The sequence below is a fragment of the Haemaphysalis longicornis genome, unplaced genomic scaffold (genome assembly GCF_048455015.1).
Source record: "Haemaphysalis longicornis isolate Haplotype H1 unplaced genomic scaffold, Haemaphysalis longicornis Haplotype H1 scaffold_5, whole genome shotgun sequence".
NCBI lineage: Eukaryota > Metazoa > Arthropoda > Arachnida > Ixodida > Ixodidae > Haemaphysalis > Haemaphysalis longicornis.
The window spans coordinates 177551350-177579042 of record NW_027526385.1 but is presented as its reverse complement, the minus strand read 5'-3'; the positions used below and the strand labels follow the sequence as shown (position 1 = coordinate 177579042).

The 27693-nt window shown below is 50.7% G+C and overlaps 1 protein-coding gene across 1 annotated transcript; it reads right to left on the bottom strand.

Moving 5' to 3' along the window:
- Positions 1-1139: 1139 nt before the first annotated feature.
- On the bottom strand, positions 1140-9757 carry LOC144140015 (uncharacterized). Its single transcript, XM_077672228.1, has 2 exons — positions 7593-9757; positions 1140-1153 (listed from the first exon to the last, which is right to left on the bottom strand). Exons 1-2 carry the CDS (start codon positions 9421-9423, stop codon positions 1140-1142), a joined length of 1845 nt encoding a protein of 614 aa, XP_077528354.1. The 5' UTR covers positions 9424-9757.
- Positions 9758-27693: the final 17936 nt, after the last annotated feature.

Below are 27693 nucleotides of genomic sequence, written 5' to 3'. Positions count from 1 at the left end.
GTATGTCAAAGATGCTTTCATCCACAAACAGCACTTGCATCTTGGGGAACAGCGCGAACTAACAGGGACACAAAAAGAAAGTGGACAGGACTAGCGCTGACTTTCAACTCGATTTATTAGAAACGACGTAGCTACTTATCAGTAAATCAGTAAGTAAATCAGTAAGTAAACCAGTAAATCATGTATCTAGTTTGTATGTATGTAATTTAGTAAATCATGTATCACCCTTTGTACCGTGCTCTGCGGCTGTTGTTTATAAGATTTCTTTATCTTGCGGAAAAGTGTATGTTGGTCAAACAGGTCGCTGCTTAAACGTTCGATTATTGGAGCATCGCAACAAGCTTAAAAAAGATGATTACACACGTCTGGCCGAACATTGCCGCACGTGTGAGCACCGATGCTATCCGCTTTTCCGCGAGACTGATATCCTGTTTAAGCAAGACTGATATCCTGTTTAAGTTGATGGAATCATACTACATCAGAAAGTGGGGGAGAGATTATATCAGTGAAACATCAGTTGTCCTGCACGAAAAAGAATTTGGTTATCTGGAGCGGTCGTCGCGATAAGGTGTTCCTGTGTTAGGAAATGTGCGTTGTCAACAGTGGAGTGTTTTGATCTTGATAGTATGTCATTGGCTGGTGTGGGCACGTGGCGTGGGGGGGGTAGGAGGATTCTGTGTATGTATAAGTAGTTACGTCTTTTCTAATAAATCGAGTTGAAAGTCAGCGCTAGTCCTGTCCACTTCTTTCTTTTTGTGTCCCTGTTATTTCGCGCTGTTCCCCAAGATGCAAGTACACCAACTCGCCAAACTCGCCACCCTGCAACAAACAGCACTGTCTTTGTTTTCTTTGACTTAGAAAAGGCATATGACACAACTTGGCGCCACGGCATACTGCTTGATCTCAAGACTTTCGGTGTGTCTGGGCGCATGTTAAACACTATTGAAAATTTTTGTCACAGCGAACATTTAGGGTAGGAGTAGGGACAGCTGTATCCAGAACGTACATACAAGAAAATTGTGTTCCTCAAGGTGGAGTATTAAGCTGTACTCTATTTGTAGTTAAAATGAATTCGCTTTGGAAATCCTTGCCACCCACAATCTGCTACTCAACGTATGTTGACGATGTTCATATTAGCTTTAGCTCCTCCAACCTGTCCATATGCGAAAGGCAAACACAGTTAGGTGCAAACAGGCTTGCGAAATGGACAGAGGAAAATGGTTTTAAACTGAATCCTCAAAAAAGTACATGTGTTCTATTCACAAGACAGCGTGGAATCCATCCACAACCCGACATCGCGCTGAACAGAGAACGGATTCCCGTCAAGAAAGAACATAAGTTTTTGGGTGTTATACTTGACGAAAAACTAACATTCATACGGCACATAAAGACACTCAAACAGAAATGCCTAAATACCATAAACATTTTAAACGTGCTGTCGCATCAATCTTACGGTGCTGATAAAGATTGCCTTCTACGCATTTTTATCAGTTTAGTTAGGTCCCGTATAGACTATGGAAGCGTAACGTACGGGTCTGCGTCTAAAACTGGCCTAAAATTTTGGACCCAGTGTTACATTTGGGCCTTCGCCTTGCCTCGGGAGCCTTCAGGACAAGTCCGATTCAAAGTCTCTATGTAGAATGTGACCACTGGTCCCTAGAGCACCAGCGTGCTTATACAGTACTGCTCTATGCTATTAGGACAATGTCTGTGAAGAATCACCCGTGCAGTTAAATTCTGAATGACGTCTTATCTGCCCGTTAGTATTTAGCGCGCCCTTCGATCCCTGCCCCTTTATCCTTACGTGTCAAATGCCTTGCAGAGGAAGTAGGGGTGTCTTTCGATGAGGGCATGAAGACCTCCATCGCTGACGTAGTCCCGCCTTGAGAAATGTCAGCGATTCGTTGCGACACATCCTTTAAACGCATTGATAAGCACCGAGCACCTCGTGAATTGATCTTACAGCATTTTTTACATCTACAACACACATATCCATACACCTCGTTTTACACGGATGCCTCGAAGTCAGCTTCCGCTGTGTCGTGTGCTGCACATGGCCCGGATTTCACCAGCACAAGGACCTTGAACAAAAATACCGGTACCTTTACAGCAGAAGCTTATGGTATTTTAATCACAGTAGAGCACATTACACAGAACAAAATACAAGAATCAATTATCTACACAGACTCCCTAAGTGTCGTTATGGCACTAGATTGCTTTAAACCTACAAAAAATGTTGTCCTCAATCACCTTTTTAAAGCTCTTGTGACTGCTTATAAATGACAACTAGAAATACTTGTTTGCTGGATCCCTGGACACAGTGGCATTCTGGGCAATGAAATTGCTGACCAGAACGCCACTTTGGCGGCCCTCCTTAGTGGTGTTGACGTCGCAGAGATTCCTTACCTCGATTTGAAGCCAGTGATCCGAAGGGGATTCCGTAAGTGCTGGCAGGACACGTGGGACACACCCACAGAAAACAAGCTCCACTCAATAAAACCACACCTAGGAAGATACTGAACAGAAAAACAATACAGATTCATTGAAGTATCGATTTGCAGACTACGCATAGGTCACACATACGCTACACGCGCATACCTTTTAAATGGCGCACTCCCACCATTTTGTGACAAGTGTGGGGACCGGCTCTCCGTCCTCCATGTGTTAATTGAGTGCGCATCCTGCAGTGAGGCCAGAAAACGGCATTTCTCTAAAATCTATACCTTCAACATTCCGCTACACCCGTCCCTGTTTTTAGGAGATGAACCTATGTTCACAAACAAATCTTTTTGAAATTATCTTGCAGATATCAAGTTTTTAAAGCTCATCTCGTACAGTGCGTCACGTCAGAGCCTACAAGCATTGAGCGAAGCCTCGATGTTTTCATTGTTCGCACTAGGGGCACGCTCACGTAGCGTGCTCTTCGGCTCGAGCTACAGTCACGTTCCATCTATAATCCATTTCATCCGCCATTATGAACATCTCATGTTTTTGTCCCGGGCCCTCTACACCCATATATACAGTATTTTAGGATATATCATACTCATTTCATACACATTCTAAGCTCAAACCTGACTATTGACGGACCGCTCAACATTGTTTTGGCGTTCTATGGTCCTCGATATCCTTGCGCCAATAAACACAAACATACAATACAAATACAATGGCAATCCATTCACAAAATGGAATATGAAGGCCATATTCACCAAACAAACACGTAATACTGCATTTACAATTGTATCAAACGCGAAGTGTTTACCAAGAACGTTTTTAGTTTTTATTTAAAAACGCAAGTGAATTGGAAGATTCAAATAAGGAAGTGTCTAATTCCAGAACTAAATGGCAAAGAATAGCGTTAAGATAATTTCTTTCAGGTACGTTAGGTAATTTCAGCTAATTTCAGGAACGTTAAGATAATTTCTTAAAGAGACATAAATGTTGGAAGGAACAAAGATCAGCCTGGAGCATTTGGTTCAAGGCACAGCTATTTTGATGGCATCCAAAGACGGTGGTGCCGTCTACATGCAGTATGCATTGAGGAAGTAAAACACAGAGGTAGATTATTCGTGAAAATTAAAAAGTGCAACAGGCACAAGATCGACCCTTCTGGAACTCTTCTATTAACTGTGACAGGGTATGATATTGCTATGGAAATTAAAACGCTCTATTGCCTAATTAGTAGACGCTTCGTATCGAAGTTATGGCAGTACCTTTTATCCCATAATTCTCGAGCTAAGTGAAAAGAACGTCAAGGTCCCTGGTGTCGAATCCTGTTGAGAAGTCTCTGAAAACGGCAGCAGCGATGTCCCCGTGTTCAATGAACGATTTATTTTGTCTGTTAGGCACACAGCCATAATGTTAGGAGATAGGGCAGCGCGAAAACCAAACAGAAATATGGAGCAAGCGGAATTTACTGTGGCGCGAAAGGCTGGTCTCAATTAATTTTTAAAAACCTTATCTGAGAAGAAAAGAATAGATTTTGGTTGATAAATATCCATAAACCCCGCGAGACTTTTCTTGAGTAAAGAAATATTGCTCGCTACTTCCAATGCCTCTAAAAATAATACGTATTCAAAAATTAAATGAACATTTACAGTACAACCCCATACAGCTGTAAAAAATAAGCACGCAAAACACCCAAAAAATATATCAATTGACAGAAAACAGTGAAAATTTGGGAAAGACGTATCAACGTATATATATATATGTAGGCTCTTGCACGTAACGCACAGCTGCGACAATGCTGAGTGAAACTAGCTGCAGATCATTTGAACGGCTGCACGGCTGAAACTGTCCCCCTTCCGCCGTGTTGCGACGCTCAGCCGTAATGCACTCTTCGCCGTAATAGGACTGTCCGCCGTAATGAGATAGAACCGCTGGCTGCTCCGAACTCGATCCTCGATCCTCGACTTCCTCGATCCCCAGTCCTCGATCCTCGATCCTCCATCCTCGAACTCGATCCTCGGCTTCCGATGGAAGCTAGGGACCCAGGATGCGATGTTGCTACCTAAACACGAGGTTGTTGACGAGCCAGCACGCTCCCTCGACAACAGGGCAGTGCTCGGCTTGGACCTCAAGAGCGCTTTTGACAAGATCCGGCAGTCAGCCATTCTGAAACAAATCTCCCGCCTAAACATGAGACAACGCGCTTTCGCGTATGTTAGATTTCCTGTCCAACCGGACTATGACTATCCACGCCAGGGACATCCACCTCCCCAACAAACAGCTGGGAAGCGTCGGCACGCCGCAGGGATCAGTGATCTCCCTCATGTTATTCAACTTGGTCATGATCGATGTGGCCAATCACCTCGCAAGCCTTCCCGATGTTAAACGCACCATCTATGCCGACGATATCACCCTGTGGGTTACGGGAGGCAGCGACGGCCACATAGAGGCTACAAGCAATCGACATCATCGAAGATCGACTTTGTGACACTGAACTAATATGCTCCCCAACCAAATCGGAACTCTTGGTTCTATCACCTTACGGGCGACGCACGAACATCACGGTGGCCGACGGCATAATTCTAAGAACAAGAGACGGGACCGTCATCCCTCACGTAAAGACCTTGCGAGTCTTGGGCTTACACCTCGACGCGCGTGGATGCAACGGCTTCACCTTAAATAAGCTCGAAACCAAAGTCACCACAGCAATCAGATTAATCCGGAAAATATCCACGCGCTATGCGGGTATGAAAGAGGCCAGCCTCCTCCGCTTGTTGCAATCTTTTGCCATTAGCCACATCGCATACGTGGCCGCCTATCACAATTGGAAGACAGCGGTGTTGAGTAGTGTTTTTTTTGTCGAAAACAGTACGGAAAACCGCAGGCGTGAACTTGCCTTTAGATATTAGCGAGTTCCCGCTCGACTGCGCGTAACTTAACGGGGCGGATGGTGCCGCGCGCGCAGGAGATCTCTAAGGAACGATGCGAACAGTGTGGGGTTCACTTGAAGAACTGTTTTATTATACGCACAGGTATACACTACTGAAAGAGGGTAAGGGCACGAACAAAGAGGAGAGTCTCGGTGCCTCAAATGACGATGGTTGGCGTCGGTTCGTCTGCAAGCGCGCACACATATAAACACACGTCGCTCGCTGGCGCCGCACCGTCCGGGGGTCTGGTCCTTCGGATGCGCCGCATGGTGTAAACAGCGGCCGCTTTTCGTTCCGATCCTCGTCTTCGGTTACTTGATCCGGGGCCTCCAAAGTCCTCCCGAGCTCTTCCCCGTCAGCGACGTGTAAACTTTAGACACGCCTTCCGAGAACGGAGTAATTCTTAACATCCTCCCCCCCAATGAGCCTCTGCTCATTCTTATTACAGCTTGTTGCGACCGGGCGGGGGCACCCGATCCTTTCTCCGTGGCCTCCAACATACGATGGGTAGCGTGTATGGTGCGAGCGGCCAGCCGGTGTTGCAGCCGTGAAGAAGTCCAGAGCAGTAGGATAACGTAACTGTTTACTTCATAGCGAGAGGTGAGCCGAAGCCAAAAAAACATACAATGCCCCGACGGGCGAGGTTACAATACAGGACACGAGCAGAGCGACCGCATGGATTCGCTGCTCAGACAGGAATGAATATCAGCGTTTGTGCTGCTTCTTTTATACCCAAAAAACGCCCCCAAGAGTAACACGCCACGAAATCACAGACACACACACGTGTCCATAGTTCGCGAGTCACCCATGGCTTCGTCCCACATGGCGTCCGAGAGGGGGGGAGAGAGTGTCCTTGAAAGGTGCCGGGGTCGCGCTATCAACTGCTGATCGTGCCGATAGCGAAACGTCTGAGCCGGGAAGGTCAAGGCGACGCGCCGGTGCCTGAAGGGTGTGGCGCTGGCAGCTGCCGGAATCACGTTGCCAAGCGAGGTGACAGACCCGGCATGTCGAGACACGAAAGTACGATTCACCGACACGTGGGCGCACATGGTCGATTCCCACGTGGTTGCTGATGCGGAAAAACACGTGTTGCTGGGTGATTCGTAACAGCTTCTCCGCCGGGGGTCCGAGATCCCGATGGATAAGGGTCTTCAACCGTTTTCCGGAGGGATGCTTTCGCAGTGAAGTGCTCAGCAGACGCTCGACTCCAGGCCTGGGCTGTACGACACCGTGCTGGAGCTTCACAGGGCAGAAGTGGCTCCCCAAGAACGTCTCTGGATTGGTCAGGCAAGCAACAGAACAACACAGCAAGACACAACCGCATCGCCGGCAAGTGCGAAGACAAATCCACACTGAAGATCTACCAGGCTTTTTGTTGCGAAAAAATACGCTAATAACTATCTAGACTAGTTATATTTTAGCCCAGCAGTACTTTAGACAAGTGCACAAACCTGAAAGGTGACATTTCGCGTGATTGGAAATGTCCCATACACACACAAAAAAAACGTAATCATAAAGGCGAAACCTGCTTCAGGAAAAACAAAGGAATTTGAGAAAGTCAGGCGTCTACAGGCCATTTCTCGCGCCGAGAGCTGCGATTTGAGCTCTCGTTAATGCCTTGAGCTTTTCCCTTTCTGTATCGCACTTTAGTTGCAGCCGTTCTCTCAACGCTGCTGTGACCGCGTGAAATGACACCGGTCGTTTTGTTCGACAAAGGAGGAGCGAGCGGGATTTTCCCCCGTTCATACGTTAGGCGTGCACTGCTTCTAGGCGGCGTTCCCTCGACGCGATGCGAGCTCACAACTTTGCTCGCACTGAAACACGCGCCACAATTACGCGCTGAAGTTTTTGCTACCTCCTCGTTGCTCGTCTTTTTACGAACGCGTTTGGCAAACGAACCTCGGAACGCGTTTACGTTCACTCCTCTAGGCTGGTCGGTTCCAGACTTCGGTTCAGCCACAGGCGACACCGGAACCTTAACTAGCTCAGCTAATGTTGGCCTATCCACGGGAGCATCAGCTGGGAGTGAAACGGGCACGACGAGCCCATTAGACACCTTGGAGTTCCCAACAGTCACTACCTCGTCGTCCCTCGCGCTTTCAGCGACAACCTCGGCACGCGAAGACCGAAGCGTGTTTCCGTTCTCCTTCCTTCCTGCCAGAACCACACTACACCTAGGCTGCCCTGTCTCAAAAGACGGCTCAGTTGCACGCGAACTGCTGGCGTTCGGGTCGACAGCCGTTTTCAGGGATTCCAGTGATCTAGCGCACTTTGAACATGGCGACGAAACATCTCCGCTCACCGTAGGGACCTTACACACAGTGTACTTACGCTGCCCTCCGTCGTGAGTCTCTAGAAATGCCCCATCATCGCTTTCTGTCTGAGTTTCGCCATTCCTCACAGAGGTGGCGACCCTATCGTTACTCGATCTCTTCGCAGCGAGCCCCGCTGGTTCTTTCCTCGGCAGTTTCTCAAAATGGTACCCCTTTTCCCTTAACAGCTGATCCGACCTGTTCGAGAAAAGATACGGATACTGCGCTGGAAGGCTGGGAGAAACAGCGGCCTCGGTTTCGAGCTTTCCGAAGGGACCATCGATGGTTATCCTGGCGATCGGAAGACACACGCCTTGTGCCTCTACGGCCTGCTTTATCCACGCGCAATCGCCCGTGAATTGATGCGGTTCGACGTAGGACGGGTGGACCACGTCCATCGTTGCTGCGGAATCGCGAAGAACTCGGCACGGTTTGCCGTTAACTGCTAGCTCGCGTACGTAGGGCTCTAAAAGTTGCCTGCTATCCTCATCCGGATCTAGTACATGAAAGACTAGTTTTCCCTTTTTGCAACTAGCGGCGAAATGTCCAGTCTCGCCGCAGTTGTAACACGCAGCCTGTCTGCGCGCTTCATAGGCTTTCTTTCTGCGCTGCTCGTCAGCGTCTGCTGCTCTCGTTTCGTTGTCGTGGACAGTTTCTCTATCCCCGACAACGACTTTCCTTGCTCCACCGTCTACCTGGGGAGCTCTGCCTTTCGGCCCTGACTTATCAGGCCTCGGCCTGAACTCTTTGTGGCCGTCTCTCGGCCCCTGCGCACCTCGACGTGCGACGAACTCGTCGGCTAGTTGAGCTGCCTGATCCACAGTTTTTACCCCTGGCCTATCTTGCACCCAGAGTCTCAGGTTCTCCGGTAGTCGGCGGTAAAACTGCTCAAGACCGAAGCACTCAACTACTTTGTCGTGCTCTCCGAAAGCTTCTGCCTCTTTGAGCCACTCTTCCATATTGGCCTTAAGCTTGTAGGCGAACTCCGAGTACGACTCGCCTCTAGCTTTCTCGGCTTCCCGGAACTTCTGGCGAAACGCCTCTGCTGACAGCCTGTACTTACGCAGGAGGCTCGACTTGACTTTTTGGTAGTCCTCCGCCTCCTCCTTTGGCAAGCGGGCCATCACGTCGGATGCCTCACCTGGCAAAAGCGTAAGCAGCTTTTGCGGCCATGAGTCTCGGCTAAACTGGGCCCTCTCACACGTACGCTCGAAGTTGACCAAAAAAAGACCGATGTCTTCTCCTACCTTGTAGGGTCGCATTAGGTCACACATTCGCAACGTAGGTCGCTCAGTCGCCGCAGACTGCACGCTGCTGCCACTCTGACGTCTAGGTCGAGACGCCTCGACGTCTAGACGCTTCATTTCCAGCTCATGCTGTCGCTCCTGTTCTCGCTTTCTATCTTCGCGTTCCTGTTCTCGCTTTCTTTCCTCGCGTTCCTCTTCTCGCTTTCTATCTTCGCGTTCCTGTTCTCGATTTCTTTCCTCGCGTTCCTCTTCGCGCTTTCTTCCCTCGCGTTCCTCACGCTGGCGCACAGCCTCTGCCTCTGCAGCCTGACGTTTAGCGGTCTCCCTGCCATCGATCGTCTCAATGCACTCAGACAGCTCGTCATCGTCAGCCCCAATAGCGAGTATAGCCTGTATCAGCTCTGGCTTTCTCAGCGCGTCCGTAACATCCAAGCGCAACTCTTTTGCAAGCTCCAACAACTGCGGTTTTTTCAACGCTTTCAAATTCATGGCCGGTCTAGAGTACTGCTTTCCCACTGCTCCAAAAAATGTTTTGCGCGAATAACCCACGCGACAAAAACACACGCCCTACCAGCTATCCTCAGAAGCCTGGTAAAACTCAGTGAAGAAAAGTCCCGCACTCACCCTTGACCGCCATGAATTCTGCGAAGTCCGAAGCCGCCTTGACGTCCGTGGTGTTGGGTCTCGCACCGCTGGCTCCAGGTGAAGTTGTCATCCGACCGCTGCCAACCAGTTGTTGCGACCGGGCGGGGGCACCCGATCCTTTCTCCGTGGCCTCCAACATACGATGGGTAGCGTGTATGGTGCGAGCGGCCAGCCGGTGTTGCAGCCGTGAAGAAGTCCAGAGCAGTAGGATAACGTAACTGTTTACTTCATAGCGAGAGGTGAGCCGAAGCCAAAAAAACATACAATGCCCCGACGGGCGAGGTTACAATACAGGACACGAGCAGAGCGACCGCATGGATTCGCTGCTCAGACAGGAATGAATATCAGCGTTTGTGCTGCTTCTTTTATACCCAAAAAACGCCCCCAAGAGTAACACGCCACGAAATCACAGACACACACACGTGTCCATAGTTCGCGAGTCACCCATGGCTTCGTCCCACATGGCGTCCGAGAGGGGGGGAGAGAGTGTCCTTGAAAGGTGCCGGGGTCGCGCTATCAACTGCTGATCGTGCCGATAGCGAAACGTCTGAGCCGGGAAGGTCAAGGCGACGCGCCGGTGCCTGAAGGGTGTGGCGCTGGCAGCTGCCGGAATCACGTTGCCAAGCGAGGTGACAGACCCGGCATGTCGAGACACGAAAGTACGATTCACCGACACGTGGGCGCACATGGTCGATTCCCACGTGGTTGCTGATGCGGAAAAACACGTGTTGCTGGGTGATTCGTAACAGCTACCCGATCCTTTCTCCGTGGCCTCCAACATACGATGGGTAGCGTGTATGGTGCGAGCGGCCAGCCGGTGTTGCAGCCGTGAAGAAGTCCAGAGCAGTAGGATAACGTAACTGTTTACTTCATAGCGAGAGGTGAGCCGAAGCCAAAAAAACATACAATGCCCCGACGGGCGAGGTTACAATACAGGACACGAGCAGAGCGACCGCATGGATTCGCTGCTCAGACAGGAATGAATATCAGCGTTTGTGCTGCTTCTTTTATACCCAAAAAACGCCCCCAAGAGTAACACGCCACGAAATCACAGACACACACACGTGTCCATAGTTCGCGAGTCACCCATGGCTTCGTCCCACATGGCGTCCGAGAGGGGGGGAGAGAGTGTCCTTGAAAGGTGCCGGGGTCGCGCTATCAACTGCTGATCGTGCCGATAGCGAAACGTCTGAGCCGGGAAGGTCAAGGCGACGCGCCGGTGCCTGAAGGGTGTGGCGCTGGCAGCTGCCGGAATCACGTTGCCAAGCGAGGTGACAGACCCGGCATGTCGAGACACGAACGTACGATTCACCGACACGTGGGCGCACATGGTCGATTCCCACGTGGTTGCTGATGCGGAAAAACACGTGTTGCTGGGTGATTCGTAACAAGCTCCAGAGGGTAAAGCGCTTGAACTGGCCGCCGTAATTCTTTCTTGTTAGGAAGAACTATTCTGCAGGCCCGAGCCTTTCCGTCTCGTCCGGGAAACGTCTCGACCACCCTGCAAAGTTTCCACAGCTGGCGAGGTGTTTTATCTTCGCCGAGCAAGACAATGTCTTCCTCCTTGACGCTCTTCTGCGGGAGTCCCGCTGCGAAGTGCGCCGAACGTAGCTCCAGCAGATATTCGCGCCTCCATCGTCTCCAGAACAAATCCATAAGGGCGCTGCGTCGCTGCGATTGCCTTGTGACTGTACTTTTCGTAGATGTCGTTACGATATTACCGCCGGGGGAGGGCAAACTTGTAAGCCTACGTCCGATGAGTAAGTGCGACGGGGTCAAAGGCGTGAGTTCTTCCGCCTGAGAGTGCACGTAGGTGAGCGGACGAGAATTGACAACCGCTTCCGCCTGAGTGAGAATGGTTACTATGCTGTCGTAGTCGAGTGCACTTCTTCCAAGAACCTTTCGGAGAACGTTCTTGACTGTACGTACCATTCTCTCCCAGAAACCACCCCACCATGCTGCTCTTTCCGCTATGAATTTCCAAGTTATTCGATGGTCACTTAGGTATGCCTGAGTGTCGCTTCCCTTGATGGCGTGGAAGATTTTGTTCATGTCCGCTGAGGCTCGCTTGAACGTGAGAGCGTTGTCCGAGTACACAGTTCTCGGTATTCCTCTTCTCGCAATAAATCTCCTCAACGCCATAAGAAATGTCTCAGTAGTGAGGTCTCTTACCAGCTCTAGGTGTACCGCCCTGGTTGTAGCGCAAGTAAAGAGCGCTATATAAGACTCCCGCATGCTTCCTTGGTCTGTGTAAAATATGGGGCCCGCGAAGTCTACACCCGTAACCTCAAAGGGGTCCGCCTGAGTCACCCTGTCAGCTGGTAGCGGGGCCTGAGCTTCCGCGGCAGGTCGACAACTCTGTCTCTGACACGGCACGCAGCGTCTTATGGCTGATTTCACGGCTTGTCTTGCACGAATGATCCAGTAGTTCTCACGGAGGTGGGATAACGTATCTCGTACTCCTGCATGTAGAAGGCGCTTGTGTTCCCCGCGAATCAGAAGGCCAGCGTAAGGGTGCCTCGCAGACAGAATGATCGGATGTATTGTTCTCTCTTGCTCTGTACTGTTTTGCAGCCGACCTCCAACTCGTAGCAGTCCCTCGTTGTCTAGGAACGGGTTCAAATCTTTTATCGGGGATTTCCGGTCGAGCGGCTTGGATGCACTGAGGGTCCGTACTTCATTTCCGAATGTTTCCATCTGTGAAATCCTCAGCCAGTACCTCTCCGCCTCGGTCATCTCTTCGGCTGACAGGCTCCCCATCCTTTTCTCCGAAGAGGTTCGGCAGTTGTAGAGGAAGCGCTTGATCCACGCTGTTGTCCCAAGCACTCTAGTGAGGGAACTCTTTTCGCTTAGGTTTATCAGAACAGCTGGTTCGCCGTCTGTTATGGTGTTTAGCACCGGCGTTCTGATTTCTTCTTGCCAGAATTGGGGATCAGCAAGGCAGGGTTCGAAGGCGGGGTACGTTTTGCTTTTGTTGAGCCACTCTGGCCCTTCCCACCATTGCTTAGCATTCACCAAAACTGATGGTAAGATACCCCTGGTTAATATGACTGCGGGGTTTTCCTTTCCGGGACAGTGCTTCCACACTGCGGGATTGGTCAGTTGTTGTATCTCTTGGACTCGGTTTGAAACAAAAGGCTTCCATTTGGAGGCGGAACTTTTGATCCAGCTTAAGGCTATCGTTGAGTCTGTCCAGCAGTGAACTGTCATGCCTTCAATTCCCAACTGTTTCGTCAGGTTTTTCGCCAGCCATGCGCCGATAACGGCTCCCATCAATTCCAGTCGCGGTAGTGACAGTCGCTTGAGAGGAGTCACTCTCGCTTTAGCCATCAACAATGTCACCGTGGTGCATCCATTTTCTGTCCTTGCTTTAACATAAGCAACAGCGCCGTATGCCTTTGGGCTGGCATCACAGAACACATGGAGCTCCACTTCTGTGCACGCATGGCTGAGGTCACGAGCGATCAGCCTAGGTGTTGCGATCTGCCTCAGCATAGGCAGCTGGTGGCACCACTTGTCCCACGTCTCAACTATATCGGGCGGGAGACTTTCGTCCCAGTCTGTCCCTCGGTCCCACAGGCTCTGAAACATCACTTTCGCAGTAGTCGAAATTGGCGCGAGGAAGCCAAAGGGGTCAAACACGCGTGCAGATGCCTGCAGAAGAAATCGCTTCGTGTCTTGTCGCTTGCTCAAAAAGTCAATCAGCGTGTTCATCTCAAACACAAAATCGTCACTTTCTGGCCTCCACTCGACTCAAAGAATTTTTGTCATCGTCACGTCGGAAAATACGCTTTGGGTTCGATCTGTTTCCGACAATGCCTCTTCGAGCTTGAATTTGTTCGATTTCCATTTACGGAGGCTCATGCCAGCTAGATGCATGATTTCCTGTGATTCTCGACAAACCTTTTCCGCCTCCTCCAGGTCGTCAGCTCCTGTTACAAGATCGTCCACGTACAAGTGGTCACGTAGCATCTCTGAAGTTGCAGGAAACAAGTTATGCACAGAGTCGAGATGGTGCTTTAAGGTAGCTGCGAGCAGAAATGGACTAGAGGTAACTCCAAAGGGCACTCTTGTCATTCGATACTCCTTGATCGGAGGAAAAACTTCTCCCCGTCTGGGAACGCTTTCGTACCAAAGGAAGCGTAGTGCATCGCGATCCATTTCCGCAAGCCCTACCTGGAGAAAGGCCTTCTCAATGTCAGCCATGATGGCCACATTGTGCATCCTGAACCTAATGAGGATATCCGACAGGTTCGGATTTAGGTTCGGCCCAGCAGATAGTACCTCATTCAAAGACCGCTGACCTGGTGCGCTTGACGAAGCATCAAAAACTACTCTCAATTTGGTAGTTTCACTGCTCGTGCGCGTTACGCCGCGATGCGGCATGTAATAAACAGGCCCCCTCGGGGACTCACCCGCGTCGGGAACTTCCTCAGCGTGTCCGGTAAAGAGGTAGTCCCGCATCGCCGTGTCGTAGGCCTCAGCCGTGCCTTCACTGCGCAAAAGCTTTGTAGTCAGAGAGGAGAGCCTCGCAAGAGCCGTCGTCTTGTTATCCGCAAGCTCGTGTATGTTTTCTTGCCAGGGAAGGGCAACGCAGTAGCGACCGTCCTTGTAAGCGACGTTTTCTTTGAAGTCCTGTAGCACTTGCTTCTCGGTGTGGGTGTTATCTGGCTTGTCCATAATACCTATGTGCTCCAGCTCCCAGAATGATTTTAGCTGCTTGGAAAGATTGTCGTCATCCAGGTCGGCGCTTACCGTTACGCGCAAGACCCCGGTGCTGGCGTGATATGCGACAGCGGATGACGAAGTTGACGCACTTCCCTGCAACGTCCATCCGAAAACCGTCTCCACGGCGACGAGCCCGCTTTGTAGGCGCTTGATGGTACCGGTGGCCACCTCCCAGTAATAATCGGCTCCTAGGAGGAGTCCTACTTCGTCGCGACGGGACCCATCGACCGAGCAGTCGGCGACCTCCATTCCTTGTTCATTAAGGTATGCCACGGTGGTCATCTCCGGAGCTGGTATCACGTCGCAGCAAATATGAGGGACCTCCAACGCTTCCACTCGGACTTCGTTTCCGCTGTGTTGGTTGCGCAGCCACAGCTCGACGCGGCGGCATTTTCTTTGCTCAATGGGCCTCTCGTTGCCAAAGGTCATAATTGTCAGTTTTTCCTCTCCCAGGATGCGGAGTTTTAGCCGTCGCGATAGTTCTTGTTTCACAAATGTGCGCTGACTTCCGCCGTCGAGAAGGATCCTCACTTTGTATCGCTCGTGAGGTCCCTCTGCCCAAACTTGAGCAGTTTGCAGCATAATGCGGACAGCGCCAATCGTCGCTGCTGCCTGAAGTGACGACTCTGCGGTAGGCGCTGGCGGGGCCGCAACCTCGCTCGATGGTTTCCGGGCGGGTCTGTTGTTGAGGCCGCAAAGAGCAGTGGCCTGTCGAGCCGTACGACATTCAGCTGCTCGATGGTTTCGTTTGGTGCATTTGAAGCAACGTCTCTCTTGTTTCAGTATGTTGCTCTTTTGTTCGAGAGAAACATCCGCCTGGCAGTCGGCTGTCAGGTGATCACGTGCTTTGCAAAAGGCGCATGCATTTTCCTTCTTATCGGCGAACGCTGACATGACTGACGACGATGCCTGCTTTTGGTCGTTTCCCATGCGGTTCTGTTTGTTTCGTGGCGAATGAGACTCTTGAAACCGACAAGTACCGTACTCTGCTCTCGATTTCATTTCGCAGGAAGTCTAGAAAACTCAGTAGCTCATCCTCGGTTCCATCACTGCGAGCTGTCTTCCTGCGACAGTACTCCAAGCGAAGCTCCTTTGGAATGCTCTTTCGGAGGACAGTGAGCAGCAGCACTCCGTAGCCGCTCGGCGGCACGCCCAACGCCTCCAAACTTCGGACACCAGCCTGAATTTCATCGTACAGCATCCTCAGCCTCCCTGTTTCCTCGACGTTCAGCACGGGTCGAATCGACAGCAACCGCGACATATGATCCTCGATGATCACTTCATCTTTGCCGAACCTCTCCAAAAGGGTTTTGACCGCGATCTCGTAGTTTCTGTCTGTCAACGTAAGGCCTTCGATTGCAGCGGCAGCTCGTCCTGTCAGATAGCTTGAGAGATACTTAAATTTGTCAATGGCTGGAAGCGCTGAATTCTTGTGGATTGTCGACTCGAATTCGTTCCAGAATTTCGGCCATGAGCGCACGTCTCCGTTGAATTTTGCAATTTCGAGCTTCGGAAGTCTGGTTGTTGCCTCCTGTGTTTGAAACGACGTCGTACTTGACGCGGGAGCCGGGGACTGTATGTTGCTCGTTGAACTGGTGTTAACTTGCGATGAAACCGCCGGGGCAATGTCGCTAGCTGTTCCCATTTTGATAGCTCTTTTGAGGATTGTTTTCATCGAGCTTATTTTTGTGCCGTACGCACTACAGCTGGCCAATTCTTCATCAAGCTGGTCGATGTCTATCTTCTTTTCGACGTTCTCGTTAGCTACTCTAAGCTCTTCAGATTGTTGGATAAGCGAGTCAAACAATTCTTCTAGCTCACCGATCGCTGCTGGTGACGCTTGCAGTAGCTCGTTGGCGGTTGCCATGGTCTTGTCGATGCAGTTGCGAATTGCTGCTTGCTTTCTCTGGAGTCGATCCATGATGCTCTCGGTGTCGCTTGGTCGACTTCTCCCAGGTTTCGGCACCAAAATGTTGAGTAGTGTTTTTTTTTGTCGAAAACAGTACGGAAAACCGCAGGCGTGAACTTGCCTTTAGATATTAGCGAGTTCCCGCTCGACTGCGCGTAACTTAACGGGACGGCTGGTGCCGCGCGCGCAGGAGATCTCTAAGGAACGATGCGAACAGTGTGGGGTTCACTTGAAGAACTGTTTTATTATACGCACAGGTATACACTACTGAAAGAGGGTAAGGGCACGAACAAAGAGGAGAGTCTCGGTGCCTCAAATGGCGATGGTTGGCGTCGGTTCGTCTGCAAGCGCGCACACATATAAACACACGTCGCTCGCTGGCGCCGCACCGTCCGGGGGTCTGGTTCTTCGGATGCGCCGCATGGTGTAAACAGCGGCCGCTTTTCGTTCCGATCCTCGTCTTCGGTTACTTGATCCGGGGCCTCCAAAGTCCTCCCGAGCTCTTCCCCGTCAGCGACGTGTAAACTTTAGACACGCCTTCCGAGAACGGAGTAATTCTTAACAAGCGGAACGCCAAAAGCTCAACGCACTCATCCGCAAGGCGTACAAGATGGCGACAGGCCTATACATCCACACCAGTACGGAGAAGCTTCTCGAATTAGGCGTACACAACACTCTTGAAGAAATCGCCGAGGCTCAGAGCACGGCGCAACGTACGAGGCTACTGCAGACCCGCACTGGGCGAGACATCCTGGACCGCCTGGGCTTTCGCAAGCAAGAATCACAACGTAACAGCGAACAATCACTACCATTGCCAAGAAATCTCCTAGACAACCTACGTATATGTCCCATCCCCAGACATATGCATCCAGACCACAACCCAGAACGACGACTCGCAAGAGCCAAGGCCCTAACCACCACTCACGCTGCGGACACAGGAGCCTTCTACGTCGACGTCGCTCAACACCCAGGCCGACCAGACCCCTACACCGCGGTGGTGATAGCCGCCACCACTGGGGACCTATACACGGCGGGAAGCATCAAAGCCAAAGACACGAAACACGCTGAAGAAATGGCAATCGCCTTGGTGTTCCCTAATCCGAAATGCTCCACGGTGTTAAGTGACTCTCGCCCAGCGATCACCAGTTATGCTACAAACAGTGTGACCCTTGTGTTGTGAGGGTGTGCGGTACCCTACCCCCCCCCCCCCCCGGTCGACACCAGTGACTATAAGATGGTTCCCGGCACCTGTGGGCCCATTGAACTCGCGAGAAGGGCACAGCAACCGCAACGAGGAGGCGGACCGGACTGCACAAGCGCTTACCAGCCGCGAAGCGTCTGAGAGTCCGAGCCTCCCACCAGGGTTGCAGGTGCCTGAAGAAACGACACCACTCACCACATACAGGGACATCCTGGAGTGGTACCGACATAGCCGCAGGACCTTTCGCCCACCCCATCCAAAACTAACAAAGAAAGAGTCAGGGGTATATAGACAATTGCAGACGAACTCTCTACTGACCCCAGTGATAGCTAAACATATATGTCCAGAAGTGTATACCAGTGATCTGTGCAAACTGTGTAATAGAGAGAGAGCCACGGAAGCCCATGTCCTATGGGACTGCCGAACTCATCCAGACGAATCGAAAGGCACCACGCTCCCGCCACAGCTTACAGCAGCAGCGAGAGATGTCAATTACAACTCGCAACTCCAGGCCATCCAGCTGGTGATGGCTGCCCTGAACCGTCAACGGCCTGAAAGTGCTCCTCCAACAGAGGACGCGCAAGTAAGCCTTGACAGGGGCCCAGCTATCACGACGTCCTAGGCCGCGTCCCCGCAGCAGGTGTTTTCTCAATAAAGTTGTTTCCTCCTCCTCCCTGGCTGCTCACCTCGCGCTCGAGCAGCGGCTTTTAAACAAAAGCGTCGCCATCTACTGCGCGGTCAAGCTACAATGGCTTCCCTCGCACGCGGGCATCTAAGCGAACGAGGCAGCGGACGGCCTCGCTGAGGCTGTTCACTCACAGGATGCGCCATTTTCCACCGCCGTGTCGCGCACTGACGAGGGGCACAATATCATAGTGGACCCGGACGCTCGGGTCGCTTCGCGCACAGCAACCGCCCGTGTTCTCAGCCGGCAAGACAGCTACCTCCTTAGCAGGCTACGCACCGACTGCGCCTTCACAGCAAAATCAAGAACCCGGCTTGCCCCCACAGCGGTCTATAAGCATTCGCCGGCCGCTGCATTATCCGCTGCACTGCGTACAACTGCTTACACGCCCGACCCCGCCTGGCCTACGGACAACTCTGAGTTCCGTGCAGCACAGAGGCCGATATGCTTTTCCCCGGACGCCACCGCACCTCCCCTCCCCGAAGCGTACAAACATCTCCTCGCACACCTGAAGGAGACCGGCCTAGCCCAACACTGACTGTCTGGCCGCACGTCTTTAGAGCGCCTGTTCTTCCCCTCCCCACTTGTCCCCCAGGCTGCATCAACATGTCTTTTACCCCTTCCACTCCGTTACCTTCACCTTCCTCTCTCATTTCATCCCTTTCTCCTTTGTTTCTTTTTCGTTTTACTTAGCAGGTGCTGAGGAAGCTTGCTATTGATTATTGCAGCAACCCTTCCAGGCAGTACGCCTCCCCGCCGTTCTCCTCCTGTATCCCCGCGAACTGCCCGGACTTCACTGGGCAGAACGTCACCCCCGGAAGATGACGGGCAGAAGCGAGCATGGAGGAAGCAAAATGTTAGGAGGGAGCATGACGTCAGGCGGCCCAACTTTGGCAAGCCAACCTCCTCTGACGCCGCATTCTCCTCTCCTCGGGCTCCTCCCGCGTAATGCATATGGAAGATGCACCACTCTCAGGCCCGCATTAGCATTTAGTGGCTCCGGCTGGCTGCAGGTGGAGGTGGAGGCGAGTGGCGTTGCCGAAGGCGCCGTACGAGATTTTTCGCCAGCGTTGCGCTCCCACCCTCGTACCGTGGACGTACTGTCGCTGTTCAAAGCGACACGATACGTAGATCACATGCTCAGGAAGCACCTTCACAAGCTGCGAGCCGAATTTGACGCTCACCGCTGGAACCACGAGCGGATTTGCTCGAACGCGCCGCTGTAAACATTCCCAAGCACGGAGCGGCCTACGGGTGCGTGGTGTTTGCCAGGTGTGCTTTGACGATTGCGTTTCAAATTTTGCTGGGAGTTATCGCGCCGCCTTCCCTTTACATCATAGCGCTGTAACGAGTGTCCCATCAGCTGACAAGTGGTGCGAAAAGCTTTGGTTTCGCTCGCGTGCGCATTTGCATACATTCGCCTTATCGGTGCTCCGGCATGGTGGCCCGTTGTAAGTGCCACAATTGTCGTGACGACGTCTGTTTTGCGTTGCTGCCTCCTTCAGTGCATTAGAAAACAAAATGTGCAGAACCACTGATGTTGGGTGCGTGCGCGGGAAGAACAAATCATTTTCCGCCTCGCGTCGCAGACAGAACGCGGGCTGGTTGTCCGAGTACTGCTCAATCCGTGCGATAGGTATATGGGTAACGAACGCTAAATTACGCCTGGGCGGAGAAAAGATAAAATGACCACAACCAAGGAAGTGAGGTGTGTTTTGTGAAATAAAATGTGAGGCACGGATGTCGTACTGACATCTACACTTTTGCACTGCGGCGGAACATTACACTTCGACTGCGGCGCACTTCGACGGATCCCAAAGCTCAATAAATAAAGATGTTTTCTGTCTCTCCCGTCCGAACACTTTGCCTGCACGATCAGCCCGCTGCGCGTTTAGGGTTGCAGGCAGCGCTGCGCGCAACGCCCGGACGGGGACTCGTCGCCGAAACCCGAATTCGGCAACCGAACGGACGAAGCAGCATAGCGCGGGCAGGTGGGCGGCCGCGTGAGGCGCAAAGAACTACCGCTTGCCTATCACGTGAGGTGGCGCGGGCAGGTGGGCGGCCACGTGAGGCGCAAAGAACTACCGCTTGCCTATCACGTGAGGTGGGGCATCTCCCATCAGTTTTTCCTTTTTTATTTTTTATGACTAGGCTTCACGATAGTCACGTGACGCTCCCTCCTAAACTTTTTTTCCTCCATGGAAGCGAGGCACCCTTGCGATCAGCCCCGCCATGTTGCCCCCTCCCGCCTTTAGCCACAGCCGCCACCGGCCTCCCTCCGCCAAATTACATGGCACTCTCCTTCCGCGCGCAAACAGAGCTGGTGCAGACTTACTTAATCAAATTTCTCCCCTCTAAATTAACCAAATTCCCGGCCACATTCACCTCGCACCTTTCCTGCTATCCCCCTGTCATACCCCCTTCGCCTTCCCCCGCGGTCCTCATAAGGTGTCGGCAACCCCCCGTCAGACAGTTTCGGGCCCCTTTCCTCCCCCTTCACACCATCCCAAGAACCTCAAAGCAAAGCGAGCGAGCGTTCCCCGCAACTATTAGCCGAGTTATCGTTCATTAAACAGGGCCAGCAATAAGGGCTTTAGCTTTTACCCTGTCATCACACCTCTAAAGCATTGCGGAAACTGTCACGTCACCGACCAGGAGCAAGGCCACCTTGAGAAACAGGGAAATGCACTTGCTGGTTTGAAATGCGCGATGCAGTTGTCTCCTCTCGACGGTATATCACGCTTTTTGTGGCATTCGACCGCCATGCTTTGCCTACTTCTTCCGCTGCTGCTGAGCGGGGCCCGTCGGCAGTCGGCCCGTATCGAACTGCCGTGCGGCCGTGCTTCTCGCGTCTGAACGACAGTTTTAGAAAAGCCGGAACGAGCGTTTGAAGGTCTGATAGGGGACTCCCAAACACAACATACTCGCTAACGAGAGTAATTCAAGACTAGCGGCCAAACAAGACGGCTTAGATTGACTGCACTATTGCACGGCTATCGGGCCCTTCGACGGAATCATTCGAACCTGCGCTTAGTCTGGCTGGTGGCCGTCGGTTCGTCCCTCGCAATTTGTTCGCGCAGTTGAAACTGACCAACGGCACTCTTGTGCCAGGAATCATGTGTATTTGGGTTGTTAGTTCGGAAACTGCATCAAGCTCTAACTCCGAGTCGCTCAGCACAAGCGCACATGCGACGCTTCGTGATGTGATGGGCTAGTTTGGCCTTGTAGGTGTACGACACGTACAAATGGGACTCGAGAGGGCAAGAGGGAATTATGTTAACAGCGCCACCAGAAAACGAGACAGTGGAAAAGCGGCACCACAGTAAAGCACTACCGGAAGGGGGAAAACGAGTCCAATATCCTTAACTGAAGTTCGAGGGAAAAAAACGTTCTCACAGCCACCACAATGGTCGATGTTCGGTGAAGTCAATGGTGGGTCACCGCCAGTCCCCGTCACGGTCGAGCTTTGGCTGGCCGAGGCTCGAAAGATCTCTCCGTGGACGTCTGCGGGTTCTGCACGTATTGGCGGGCCCCGATTCCCACGCCTCGAACCGCTCGTACTCAAACTGACCCACAGGAACTGCGGGTCCGCCCCGGTCCTCGTTCGCTCGTAAGCGCTGGTTGGTTGGTTGGTTGGTTGATTGGTTGGTTGCCTCCCACCACGGCACATACCCACGCGGGGGATTCGCCAAGAAGTTTTGTACCTAATGAGGATGTGACCTATAGTATTTTAGATCCCAAAGTTTAGAAAAAGAAATACCGAACAGAATTTTTTAAATGTGTATAATATGAAAGTAGATTCAGGAAGAAAAATGAGATAAGTGTGAAGGTTTAGCTGGCTAGCAGGAAAACCGGCCTATCCCCGCAACATAAGAATGGAGGGCAGACAGAACATCCCTGTGGCAGACTCCTAGGGCGGAAGCGCCTCGTGACAGGATCTCGGAACTAGATAGCTGCCGCCGGAACCGTGTTCCACTTCCAGCCTTTTCCATCCTCCTTCACGCCTTCGTGCGCCAGCGCGTGTCCACGTTTCCCATCTGTGATGGTCAATCCTCCCAATCACCCCCCAGTTCAAGATGTTACCGCGCTCAAACAACCTGCTCAGGCTGTTCGGAGGTCATCCGTGGGCCATGATGCGGAGTGTTCAATGTCTTCTCCAACGCGCGCACACACAGGAGTTTCATGATCAATGTAACGGGTAGAAAAAAACACACACCCGTGGATGAAACTAAGACGAAGGTCAACTATAAGCAAAAAATTACGCCCACCAAGTTTCTACCAAGTTTACTGGTGGTTCAACCTTTAGAACTAGTCAGTGACAAATATGTTAAAGCATGTTTCTGGACATGCGATGTGTCGTTCTACACGGGACGTTTGTGTGTATTGCTCCTATGGGCAACTAAAGTTCATTTATAGTCCGTATTGAGGACAATTTTGTGGACGGTGAAGCGTGTGCTAGGACTGAACATAGACAGTTACACGATATCGGTCAGTACAAGGACTTGGACCGTTTAAAAATGTAGTGTGAGCGTTTTTGCGGTTGTTAGGCCGAAACAACCTTTTAAAGTCGGGGGTGAATGTGGTGGTTGGCCGTCAGCCACAAGGCGGATGAAGACGATGGCAACTGGGATATTTGCCATGGGGAAAGAAGTAGGAGGAAGAAAAGCTGGAAGCGGTCGGCGAGGCCGGGATGCGTCTCGCTCGCTGATCTGGAAGGCCCATCGTCACTGGGTGAGGCCTTGGACCAGCGAGGACCCCGTGGCCTCGGTCCGGGAGGCTACCTGGGCCCGCTTGCTCGAAGCCAAATAAGACAGTCTTATTCGCAGTCTAATCTTATTGGCCGACTCTTCGGGGTCTTATGTTCCCTAGGCTATAAGTCGCTTTCTGGAAACTGCGAATAAGACTCTAAATAAGACACTTTCTGGAAGACAGCGAATAAGACTCTAAATAAGAACGCAATAGGACTGCGAATAAGCCTGCTCCGAGCAGTCTTATTCACAGTCTTATTCTGATGTGGTCGGTAATTTCATCATAATCGACCCCCATATTGTGAAAAACGAGTGCACAAGCCGTAGAAGCGGCGAACGATATCGAGCGGCGGCCGTTCGACCGTCTGCTTGGAACAAATAAATGCCTGTCCCGAGGAGATCGACGCCGTTGGAAACGCCGTCGGGAGAGAGGGTGGAAAGGGACAGAAAACGCCTGCGCCGGAAGCCGCAAGGCCTACCTACTTTAACGTGGCACCGATGGCTGCAGCCAACCACCGTTTTCAAGTTTCGCTGTGCGCTATGGGCGTGCGCCTGTTTTTCCCGGGTAGCCCGGCATTTTTCTCGCTCACGTTAAACAAAGATGGACAGGAATGATAGTCTGCGGCCCTATATTATTCCCGAGCAGACATCGCACGGCCAAGCGCGCAGTGTGAATGTGTGATAGTCTGCTATGCCAGCTGTCACCACAGTAGCTACGAAAAGGCGGCACGGAAAGGACGGAAAAAATGTATAGTTTAATAAAGTCATGCCCATTACCTCAGCAACGACAAATAGGAGTTCACAATAGAAGTGCAATGTGACAACAACATTACACACAACAGCAAAACGCTAGCAGCCTGTAGTACCTCTGCCCGTAAGCGTCAAATAAAATCGCGTTTTCGACGAGAAACTGCGCAGACTTCGCGTCTTTCCATCCTTCTCTTCGAAAGTGGCGGTTACGAAGCTTGTTTGTTTGAGTTTGTACTTTGATTGTGCATTCTGCTTGAGCAATTGGGATCCGGAGGCGGCACGTAAAAGCAACATGCATAATATCAACATTCGGCTACATTAAACCTCAACTTCAATTCAATTCTATATTCTACAGCGCGATTGTTTACATCTGCAGCCCTCGGTAAGCGAGATGCTGGCTAGGCAGCGGGTTGCGATCGTGTCGCCGTTCCAGGCGGCATGAGCCGCTGGAGTGCTCGTTGTATCCGAGTCTACGGCGATGAACCCGAAGCCAATTCGCAACTTTCTAATTCACGGTGAGATGAAAAGCACCAGTCGTGTTGCGACAACGTGAGACAAAGTCGCTACTTTTTGCGTCAGCCCAGTGGGTTTCTCGGGCCGCTTCGAGCAGACGACTTCGTTTACGCGGCCGGGCGACCCAGTTTAGGCCGCGTGAGTTGGCCTACGAAGGATGGCGGATCATTGTAACATATTTGTGACAAGGCCCAAATACGCCGTCTGATGGTCAGCATTTCTTGAATTTATCCAATCATGGTTCAAAACAAACGCGTTCCCTACGCCGGGGACGGCAAAAAGCAGTTTTGCGGCGTATTCCCCGCTTTTATCTAGGGGCCTCTCTCGTGCTGATCTAGGTACCCGCTGTCCCTATAGTCTTGAATAAGACAGCTCTGTAGCCTGGCCCGAATGCTTTCGAGCGAGCGCACTAGTCCGAATCTTATTCGCAGTCTTATTTAAGTCCGTGAATAAGACTAGACTGTGAATAAGACTGCCTGTTAATAAGTGAATAAGATTTGGCAGCAGCGGCCACAACCGACAACTTTCTAAGCAACGCATTTTTCCAACACAGGTTCAGCTATCAAGTGCTGCTTGGCCGCTCTCGGCGATTTCATCGCCGGGCCATCTCTGCATTAGTGCACGTGTCTCGTCGCCTGGCTGATAAGTTGAAGGGTGCGGCGTCCAACCAGGGAACTACTTCACCGCATGTGACTGACCAGTGACGTCGCAACCACTGCAACGCCGACTGGCCGATCGACGAGCAAGCCGACTAGAGAAGCCCTGGTGGACCTGCGTGGAGCTCATTTGGCAGCAGCGGCCACAACCGACAACTTTCTAAGCAACGCATTTTTCCAACACAGGTTGGTTTTCTTTATTTTTACCGCTTTTTTCTTTCTATCTTGTTGCCGCTGCTGCCAAGCGAAGTGCCAAGTGAAGTGTCCACATGCCGTCTTTTGAGTTGCCGCCAGAGCTCTCAAAGCTCATCAAGGATCTAAGACAAGAGATGCGAGAGATGCGGAGCGTCATGGAAAAGGAGCTCCGAAAAGACTTCAAAGAACTTAAGCTCTCTATAGACTTTTTCAGTGAACAATTTGACAAAATGGCAACGTGCTGCGTCAAAATTGAAAAAGAAAACGTGGGCTTAAAAAAAGAAAATGCCTCTCTTTCAGCGCAATGCAAAGCACTGCAGCAATCTGTTACTGACACAGAGCAACGCATGATTGATATAGAGCAGTATTCACGTAACCGCAACATCGAGATCAAAGGCATTCCGTTCGATGAAAATGAAAACCTTCCTGACCTCCTGAAAAAGCTAGGCGATGTCATCGCGGAACCAATGACCTCAGTTGACATAGACGTGTGCCATCATGTCCCCAGAAGGGATGAAGGATGCCCGAACGTTGTTGTCCAGTTTACGTCACGCACAAAACGTAATGTCGTACTGGAAAAGGCACGCAAGAAGCGTGTTGACACATCCCAGCTCGGTGCTTCAGACGTATCTCCAATATACGTCAATAACCACTTGTGCCCAGCAGTGAAAAAGCTGCTTGGTCAAGTTGTTGCAAATAAGCATGAAAAGGGATGGAAATACGCCTGGACCAAAGAAGGGAAAATCTACGCACGGAAAAGCGACACAACGCACTCGTTACGTGTGACTTGCACTCGCGATCTCGACAAAATGCAGTAGGCTTCTGCTGAATAATTCCAGTGGCACCATCACCCGGCTAAAATGGCAGAAAAAATATTTTGCAGTGATGATGTGTCTAAACTTTATGAAACGAACAAACCATCAACCTCTTTCCTACACATAAACGCACAGTCTGCTCGTAACAAGGAAGAAAATCTCGGTAATTTTATTTCCTGTTTTAGATTTTCCTTTGACGTAATAATGCTCACAGAAACAGGTATCAGAACGACGACGAAGTTTGGAAACAACCTGGTTACACAACGCATTACCTCAACCGCCCCACTAAAAAAGGAGGCGGGATTCTGCTAATGACTAGAAACGATGCAAAATGTGACTTAGTTGAGGAATTCTGCCAAAATAATGATGACTTTGAAGTATTAACAGTTATGTGCACACAATACGTCTTCTCTGTTTTATATCGTCCACCTTGCGGTAGTATTCCTAAATTCCTAGCTTTCTTGAATAACTTCCTGGGATGGGTAAACGATAATTCCTTCAAACTTGTGTTGGGTGGTGACGTAAACATTAACATGCTAAACAAATCTTCGTCACAGTGCGAGCTTACGACTTTACTGGATTCGAATGCCTGCATTAACGCTGTTACTTCCCCAACTCGTATAACTGAAACATCGGCAACCTTAATTGATGTGTTCATTACCAATATGGACGCAGAAATGCTTCAGTCCGGCGTTATAGGAGCTGAAGTGAGTGATCACTTACCCATTTTTTTTATGTTGGATGGCTCATTAAAAACAACTCCAGAAACCCCCCCCCAGAATTAGCTATCAAGATATAAACCCAATCACATGAGAACTTTTCCGCGACGAGCTGTCACTAGTGAACTGGGAAGCAGTTTACAATAAAACTGAGCCTGACGCTGCCTATGACGCCTTCATGTCAATATTCCTTAGAATATACAAAAAAAATTTCGAGACCAAAACATTGTGCCCCAAGAAAAGCCGAAAACCATGGATAACATGTCACTCATTACAATTGATTAAACAAAAAGACAATCTATACCGACGATTCCTGCAAACGAGAGACCCAAGCGACCTACGCGCATTTAAATCATTTCGCAACAATGTTACAGCTGTCTTGAGACAAGCTAAACGCAGGTATATAAGTAATTTATTTAGTGTGGAAACTATGCAGCGGAGCGATATTTTGTGGAAAAGAATTAACAGCGTTCTCGGGCGGGAACGGGAGCAAATTCAAATCAAAGAACTTGCACTAAATGGAACGCCAACGTCTGGGACAGCACTGGCAAACGCATTCAATAACTTTTTTGTTCCCCTTGATAACAGCGCATACGATGCGCAATATGGGAAATATATGCCATCCCCAAACAGTAACAGCGCATTTTTATTACCGACACACTGTGCCGAAATCACCCATACCTATCTTTCTTTTAAAAATAGTAAAGCTCGGGACATTGACGACATACAGATTGGCCCGGTAAAGTACACTATAGATATTATCACCGCCGCCCTAGAGCACGTTTATAACCTTGCCTTTTCACATGGTATCTTTCCCGCACGCATGCAAATAGCAAAGGTGGCTGTTCTGTTCAAGGGGGGAGACAAAAACAACTTATCCAATTATAGGCCAATATCAGTTCTACCAATTTTTTCAAAAGGATTAGAGAGAGTAATAAAGGAAAGAATGACCTCGTTCTGTGAAAAGCATAGCCTAATAACACCTTCACAGTTTGGTTTTCGCAAAGGTTTATCAAGCGAATCGGCACTGCTAACCCAAAAGGAAATAATTTTGCGTTCCATAGAAGAAAAATTCTTAAAATTGGGCATTTTTATTGATTTTTCAAAGGCGTTCGACCGCATAAACCACTTAACACTCTTAAATACGCTGGAACACTATGGATTTAGAGGGGTATACTTAAACATAATAAAAAGT

Coding starts and splice junctions, on each gene's coding strand:
- LOC144140015 (XM_077672228.1), bottom strand. CDS start 9,423: ATGAATTTGAAAGCGTTGAAAAAACCGCAGTTGTTGGAGCTTGCAAAA.